Raw genomic sequence first — 8361 nt, 5'->3', positions numbered from 1 at the left:
GTACCTGGTGCATGCAGAAGAGGAAGAAGAGAAAACCAGGAACCTGAGAGCCAGCTGGAACAGAACCAACCCCCAGGTACCCCTGACCTATCCCTTCCCCAGTGCCAGGAACTCCTTCACCACCTCTTAGAAGAGCCCAACTCCAACACCAAGTGGGAATTCTCAGCTTGCCTGTACAGTGCCAGGGGCAGACTTGGCTCAGAGAGCCCAGGGTTGATTTGTTCTGCAGGGAGGATGCTCAGACCTTCAGAGAGCCCAGGGCTGCTGCACAACCTCTTCCTTCTCAGCATCTTCTGCGTGCACCAGAAAGGGACAAAGCAAGTCCCAAGCTGAGCTGAGCTCACAGACCTCCTGCTCCCCTTCTCAAGTCCTTGAGCACACCTGAGGTAACCTCTGCTCACAAAGAGAACAGTGCTGCCATGTGCCAGGGGCAAAGTTCATTTATTCCATTACTCATTACAGGCATTTAGACAACACCTACTGGCACAGTAACCCCTGACTGGATTACCAGCAGTAACTGTGCCTTGATAACACTGAAACACGACCATGGCAGAAACAGGAATTTGTTCCTGGCTGGCTGGACACAGGGAGTGTTCAGACTTCCAGGGCAAAAAGCTGAGGAAAAGGTGCCCTGTTGCAGTTCCTGAACATCAAACAGGCTTCAGCTGGAAAGTTCAGTCCCAGACAACCCTTTAAAGACTTCAGTTCTTCATCTCAAGGGGCCTCAAGCTTCAGTGACAGATCATTTGGAGCAGCTTAAATCTGAGAGTACAGTTCTTGTTTGCATCTCCAGAAAAGTCATTTACACTCCAGGGAGAGACTTTCCAAGTGATTTTTGCACCCCCTTCATGCCCAAGGACAGAAACACATGGTTTGGGCAAGTGGATCTGGGTCCTCAGCACCTCAAATCCTTCATCTCCTACATCTCCTGCCTCCAAGTGCTCTTGCTCAGCACCTGAAGGGCAGCAGCAGAGCTCAGGCTACCTCCAGATCCTTCAGCCAACTGAGAATAAACCCAGCAGTTAGCTAAACCCCAGCTGTAACCAAACTTGGGGTTCTAAAGGGAGAGCTGGGACCCTACACACTGGGGGGGCTCCCAGGAACAAGGCACTGGGGCTCCAAGGTTTCCAGGATGCTTCAGAGCTGTGTGGTCAGGATGGAGCCTCAGGGGACCTCCAGGACAACCCCAGGGTCCCCCAAAGAGCCCTCAGCAACACTTGCCATGAAACAGCTGCTCACAGTGCCTGGAAGTTGCAGGGGGAGGTTGGGAATCCTGCATCATCTTCTCCTTTCCCAGTGTCCCAGTGCTGAGCTGGGATCTCCAGCTCCCTCGTTCAAGTGCTGTCACCTGGCAGGCAGGAACCAAAACTCTCCCAACCAGAGAAGACAAAAGTCAGAGCACATCCAGGTGCTAAATGCTCAGCTGGAGAAGCCAACATCTCAGTTCCATTTCCTGCAACATCTAAAAGAGGCTCAGCCCCAGGTTCCTCAGGGATGAGCACTGGAGATCACCTCCCCTGCAAGGACACAGCCCCAGCAGACTCAGCCCTCTGACACTGGGGCTGCTCCCAGGGAGAGGTTTCCAGTTCTCCAGCCACTGAATTTTCTCTCCCTGCCTGAGCACCTTTGCTGACCAGCAGGGTACCCCAGGAAATGCACATCACCCCTTCCCTGGGGCTCTGTTTGCTCTTGGTTTGAGTTTCATATTTAAAGTGAGCTGTGCTTGATTCCCTCGAGGAAGGCACCTGCCTTCCCAGGTCCTGCTGTGGCTCTGGGTTCCCAGTAGACATCTGCCAGAAAATGGGCATTTTATACCCAGGAGATGTTCATGGTCAGGCAGGATTTCAGCCACCAGGTTCCCACATTTCCCAGGCAGCTCCCAGGAGGCTGAGGCAGATCCAGCTCTGCTGACATCCCCTTTCCTCTGGGCAGCAGGACCTGGTCAGGGTCTGAAATTCCCCTCAGTGCCAGAGGAATTGGGCTTCACCACCAAATCCTCCATGAGATCTAACTGAGCCTCCTGGATGCAGCTCAGCACCTTAAAAATGGTATTAAAAACAACAACAAAGCAACAAAAACCAACAAACCCCAACCCAAACTTAGTGCACTCCATAAATAGAAATATTTATGTATAAACACTTAGAACTTTGGTTTTCTGAAGAAAAAAAAAATAATACTGGTCCAGAAACAATAGTGTTGTTTTTATGAATCTATAAATAATATTTTCAGCTCCTGGATATCCTGGAATGACAACATGGTGTATGTAAAATCATTTTAAAATTGCCTTCTTACTAGCAGGCAGGATTGGGCTTTGTAAGTCTTAAGTAGGACAGAGCAACACACACATCTGAAGACAACTGTTGCTCTCAGAATTCTTATTTATTAAGAGCAGAAAGGAAATTTTGCTTGAGTTTTATACATAAAAAAGTAAACAGTAAAATCTTTTTTTTTTATAGTCCTTTCACTGAAGAAAATCAAGAAATAAGTTGTCTTTTTTAGATAATGTTTATTTTAAAAAAATAAAATTAATTGACAAAGATACCACACTATTTTGCATGCCAGTCATCCCTTCTGCTTGCAGAACCCTGTCCAACATCATTTTTAGCAAGAAACTGCTTTCTCAGCAATGCATAAGCAAAGCCCCAGCCCAGGCTGGCCTCTAACCCTTGACAGCTGCTTCAGCTCCACAAGCCAGTGAGATATCTCTGGTTTTACCAGCTCAAGTCTTTAGTAAATAAATTTCAAGTGGACACTAAACAAGTATTTCACTAAGAGATGATGAAATAATAAAATTAAAAGCAAATGGTATTGCAGCTGTAATTATACTACATTAGAAACTTCAGTTGTTGGGGATCCATTCACCATACAGAGATTATTTTGTAGTCCAGGTAATTACAAGACAGAGCCTTACTCCCTGCATGCTCTCCCAAGCTTTGAACCAAGAGTTGACTACGTGTAGAGTTGACTAGGGTGGGCTTGGAATTCACTCTCTCAGGCAGGAGACTAGTTAAGGAGTGTTACTGATACCAAAGGATAGAAGTTATACAACATTGATTATTATAAATTACTTTGTTCTTATCTTGCTTTTTTTTTTTTGCTTTTTTTGCTTTTTTTTTTTTTTTTGCCTTGGTCTCCTACATATCTTCCACATCCTTCATGTGGAAAACCAACCCTTTCTTCTTTCTCCTTCTGGTGGCTCCCCAGTTACTAATGGTGATTTGAATGCACGGAGGAGGAAGAGGAGGAGGAGGAAGAGGAGGACTTGATTCTGAACACGTGGATGTGCAGATGGGCAGCAATCTGATTGCACACACTGACACAGTATCGAAGCAAATCAAAGAGGGAAAAGATCTGCCAAGGAAAAAAAAATACTGAGCACACTGAGCTTTGTGTTCTCCTGCAGTGCAACACCAGAGGATGCCTCCCCCCACCCCAATTCCCAACAAAAGCACTGGGGGAGCATTTGTCACCAACTGAGCCTCCAGCCCTGCAGGGATAATCAGGCAGTGAAAAGGTTCCCAGACATTCTGGGCTTTCTTTCACCTTTAAAAGAGCAGATTTTTAATTCTAGAAACAAAGAGGGGAAGGCAGTTATATCAGCTATACAGACACTGCAAAATGCCCCCCTACCTCTGAATGGTGACAATCCCACAGAAAAGATCAGTTTTACTGAAAGGTTAACACTGCATTTGGGTCAGGAACACCTGAGTGTGTGACAGGCACAAGAATTCAACCTAAGGTATTTTTCCCCCATGGGTGCTGCCAGCAATGACAAGCTTCCAAGAGCTTAAGGAACAAAAACCTGCCCCTGCACTACACATAAGATATTCCCTTGCTAACAAGGCATCAACACAAACCTTCAAAATATTCCATTTGTCACATTGCTTTAAAACTCCTGCAGCTATGCAGCAAGCAAACCACATCTGCCTCTGTTTGCACAGAGTTCTATTTGAAATTCACACTCCCATCACCCTCTGGGTGAGGCAGCTGGGCTGAACCAAACAGGGTTTGTGAGAGGCCACAAATGCTCCCAAGGATTCCTGACCAGCAGAGAGAGCCCCCACTTACCAGGGCAATCCAGAGGACAATGTACTCATCAATAAAGCTGTTAAAATATTGGTCCAGAAACAACAGTGCTGGGCCTATGAATGCTGTGTCGTGCAGGTGCATTTCACTTTTGGTCATGTGTGCAACCTACATTGAAAAAAAAACCAGAAATGAACAGACCCCAGTCAGGGCAGAGTGATTTCAGAATAACCAAAGTTAAAGAAGTTACAGGTCAAGCCCCATTCACTCTGTTCAAGAGGGGCTCCTCTCCTGACACCACCTCCCTGGTACAAACCTGTTCAGCACTTTACTATTTCTCTCCAGATACTTCAGTTAAACCCTAAGCAGCTGCTCCAAACTCCTGCAGTGCTGTCACCTCCTCCCAAACCTTCCTCCTCTCTGCAAAATACATCTGAGAGGGGTTGCAGCCACCTCTGTTCCAGCCCAGCTCATCACACGTGTGCAAATATGCTGCAAAAGTGTGAAAAAGCAGCTGGGAAAGGGAGAGAAACAGAGCTCAGGTGTCTGGAAGCTGTGCTGGCAGTGCCTGTGTAACCACAGCATTGGCCTGAGGTTTCCCACTCCCAGCCAGCAGAAAGGCTCTGCTGCACCTCAGGCTGCTGAAAATCTGTAAGACTTCAGTACACAAAGAGATGCAAGTTAATGGAACCACCAGAGAACTTTTAAAATCTGAAAAAAAAGAAAAAAAAAAAGTTCTACTGCACTAGCAAGAAACTGGAAGGTTCTGGTGCACTTACCACTAGTTTGTTTGTTATCTTAGCAGACACAAAGCCAAAGGTGAGGATATACAAGCAGGGATGCCTCTCAAAGAGCTGCACAGCAGATTTCTTGTAGATCATTGCAGCCAAAGCAATGACTGACCCAATGTGAAGGAAAGGGGAAAGGACACTGGTTCCCTGCAGCAAGAGAAAGCCTCAGGTTAACAAAACAACCAGCCAAAGGCTCACAGGGTGCAGATAAAATCCCACTAAAAACCTTTTTCTGAACACTGCTCCTGACAGGAACAAAGCATGGTGAAACCTGAGTGAGCAGCAGCTGTGAACCTGGCACTTTGCTGCTGGGGGAGAGAAGTTTTCAGGCAGCAAGGAGGCAGATGTGACACTGGTGACACAGGCAGGGGCTGACACTGTCACCAAGTGACAGGACACAGGACTCGGGTTGCTTTGTCTAGACCAGCTAAAAGGAACTCTGACAGCCTCCTGGGGAGCAACCCATTAGCAGGATGCTATCAAATTGCTTCTTGGAGAACTCCTGGGGCTCCAGAACCAACCCACTGAACCAGAAGGTGCTGGGGCAGAGATCTCCACCTGTGCTTTTTCACTGGTAATGCAAATGATACAGAACTTTTAGGAAGGATCAGTCAAAACCAAGCTTCTTGACAGACTTCCTTCTGAAGGGATTTTTGCATTGGACTTTTGTATGAACTCTCTGGGGGTGGCTGTGTCTGTATAATGTTTTATACTATTTATTCCAAAGCAAATACCTAAGTACAAGACACTTTTCATCACTTAGAATTTTAAAACTCATGACTTCTGAAGCTACTGTTCTTATGCAGACAATATTAACTTGTTTTTCCCATACTGGCAAGAAACTGAAAGGAAAATATTTCACGTGTAGGAGGTATTATGGTAAATAAAAACTAAAGACATGGCTGGAAGAGGAACTAACAAAACAAAGTACTTACTGCTATAGTGGATCCATTTTTGCCAACTCCACCTGTGAAGATGACACCAAAGTAGTTGGTGCAGGAGAATATTGTTCCTGCCACAGTACAGAGAGCTGGGAATATTTTCACCTGAATATTCAGGATTGGAATCTTAATGGAAGAGAGACAAGAAGTTAAAATATGCACAAGGAAACAGAAATTGGGCTCAGTGCTTCTGGTGTACTCAAACACTCCACTTTCCAATGCCACATTTGCTTTTCTTTCACTGCTATGGAGTTTTACACTCCTACAAGGCACAGAGAATATGTCTTTTTTCCAATAACCCTTCCATCAAGCTTCCCAAAAGGCTGGACTTGTCTTCAGTTACCTTCAAAGACATCAAAAGCAGGAGCAGCAAAGAACTTGCTTGCTAAATCACCCAGCTATCACATGGAAGAGAAAACCATCAGCCAACTGTTCTGAAGATCAAACTGGGCAAAGCAAGAGCCACTGGAAAAGCTTAAACAAAGCCCCTGAAGAAAGTGGGTGCTACCTCAGGGGTAAGAGAAGGGAAGCAAAGAGATGAGTCCTCTCAGAGCCAGTGAGACCAGGAGAGCAAGAGATGGGGTTGCTAAAGGAGTGAGAAATGAGCAGGGGCAGCTTTGGAAGAAACTTGGGGCAGTTTCTTCATTTTTGTAACAGTGGTGTTTCAAGCAGAGCAGGAGAAACCAGAAGTGGAGAAGAAAGAGTTCCAAAGAAACCACAGGGAAGATGTTATGGAAGCAAGAACTACCCCAAACTTCCCAGCTCATCTCCATGACTACAAACACCTTCCTGGGCTCTGAACCTGCAGTCACAGCTCTCACCTGAAGGAACACCCTGGGCTTCCCACCAGCAAGGACTCAGCTACACACAGAGCCTCAAATGGGGCCAAGTTCTTTGTTCTTCTCCAATTACACTCTCAGTGTGCTTTTCAGCAGGTAAAGATCATTACTTTTCTGTCATGTTCAATAACTTCATCTCTCCCCAGGGCACCAGGAAGAGGCAGAGCCAGGCTGAGCTCTTAGCACCCAGACCATTCCCCAGACCACTGCCCCTGGCACTGTCTCAGGAACTCAAACCTCTTTCTCCCTTGCTCAGGCTGCAGTCTGAAGGCAAAAAAGATTTTTCTGAAAGCTAGTAATGAAAGAATAATGACAATTAACAACAGGCATCCATTGCCCCAGCCTGGAGTGCTGTGATGGGTCAGTAATGCCAGGCACAGGACTTCAGGTCTCTGCTCAGAGGAGGTACCTGGGCTGCCCTCTGCTTCAGGCACTTAAAGAGTGGAGGGAATTTGCTTTTTTACAGGAAGAGGAAAACCATGAGAAGCTTCATACAGGAGTCAAAAAACATTGAGCTTGACATTTCCTAAAGACAAGGGGAGTTTGCTGGGAAAAGCAGCCCAGGGACTCACAACAAATCTGAGAATGATGCTCAGGAAGGGCAAAGGATGAGGCCCCAGTTGTACCACCAACACTTTATTAACCCTCTCCTTTTTGCTGCCTCAGGGAGAGGTGTTGGGCTGCAGTTATCTGGCAGAAATAACAGGAAACCAAGTTACACAGAGCAATTTGGCAGAGGAAAGCCAAAGGAGAGGTATAAAAAGGCTGAGCCTGGTAAATTGCTTTGCATGCAAAGTGGAAGCTGCAAGGCCAGAAGTTGGGAGTAGCAAAGAAATAGCATGGAGGGGGAAAGGAAAAAAAAAAAGGTTTAAGGAGAGAAAGGTGTACTCTGAAATCTTCCTAAAAAGTAGCATGGCAGCCCCTGACTTTTTAAAGAAGGGGAAGCTACAGGGAAGCCCCAGGAGCTCTTTGTCTGGTCTGCCCAGAGTCCCTGCAGCCATTCCGACCTTGCTGGCAGCCCCAGGGGTTTCCCCACAGATCAGGCACCCAGAGAGCTTCACAAGATGCAGAAATGCAGAGATGTTTTGCAGGTAAATGATGCTCTCTGTCAAACCCTTTGAAGCTGCTTGCAAGAGAAAGACTCTTTGCACAAAAAAGCTTCTGAACACAGGTATGGCCTGGGAAACAGGGCATTCCAGGTGTTGGTGGGGAAAACACAGATCCATGTTAATAAAAACAAGTGCAGCAGGCACAAGAAGGGATTAATGACTGCTTCCCAGAGCCTGGATTAAAGCAAGTCCAGAATCATTTGCCAGAAAATTAATGTCAGGCCTCCAGACTAGATGCCACCAGAGTTTTGTGCAGCATGGACTGGTATTAAAAAAAATCTCCTTGCAATTAGGAAACAGGGAAAAGAGCAGAGCTGAGGGCTCAGGATGCAGCAGTGAGGAGACCACAGATCCCTAGGAGGACACATGGGCTCCCTCCAGAAATCCTCCTGGTCATGGAAAGCCCACAACCAGCTGGGCAGCTCTGAGTATCCTGGGAATCCCTCACCCAGAGCTGGATCCCAGCTGGAGTTTGGGCTGGATGTGGTTACACTGCAGCCACATCTCAAGAGGAGGAGCAGCTCCCAGCAAGCCAAACCCAAGCTTGCTTTAGATTTATCAAGTCTTTATGCTTTTAAAGATTACGTTGGAGAATCTCACACAGTTACAGCACTTTTCTCACTTCAAAGAGAAAAAAAGGCTCTCCAGAACCAAG

At 46.4% G+C, this 8361-nt stretch overlaps 1 protein-coding gene across 4 annotated transcripts in view; it reads right to left on the bottom strand.

The window, feature by feature from the left end:
* Window positions 1-2486: 2486 nt before the first annotated feature.
* Window positions 2487-8361, bottom strand: part of CEPT1 (choline/ethanolamine phosphotransferase 1) — a 29435-nt gene continuing 23560 nt past the window's right edge. For all 4 annotated transcript variants that reach the window (XM_030465633.1, XM_030465632.1, XM_030465631.1 and 1 more), the window contains exons 6-9: window positions 5753-5884; window positions 4806-4964; window positions 4069-4194; window positions 2487-3351 (exon numbers count right to left, since the gene is read on the bottom strand). In XM_030465633.1, coding sequence (XP_030321493.1) covers window positions 3208-3351; window positions 4069-4194; window positions 4806-4964; window positions 5753-5884 — 561 coding nt within the window. In that variant the 3' untranslated portion in view covers window positions 2487-3207. The remainder of the gene's footprint in view (window positions 3352-4068; window positions 4195-4805; window positions 4965-5752; window positions 5885-8361) is intronic.

The sequence above is a fragment of the Calypte anna genome, chromosome 26, assembly GCF_003957555.1.
Source record: "Calypte anna isolate BGI_N300 chromosome 26, bCalAnn1_v1.p, whole genome shotgun sequence".
In the NCBI taxonomy this organism is placed as follows: Eukaryota; Metazoa; Chordata; class Aves; order Apodiformes; family Trochilidae; genus Calypte; species Calypte anna.
Note: the sequence above shows the minus strand (reverse complement) of the source record. Positions and strands in the feature narration are given on the sequence as shown.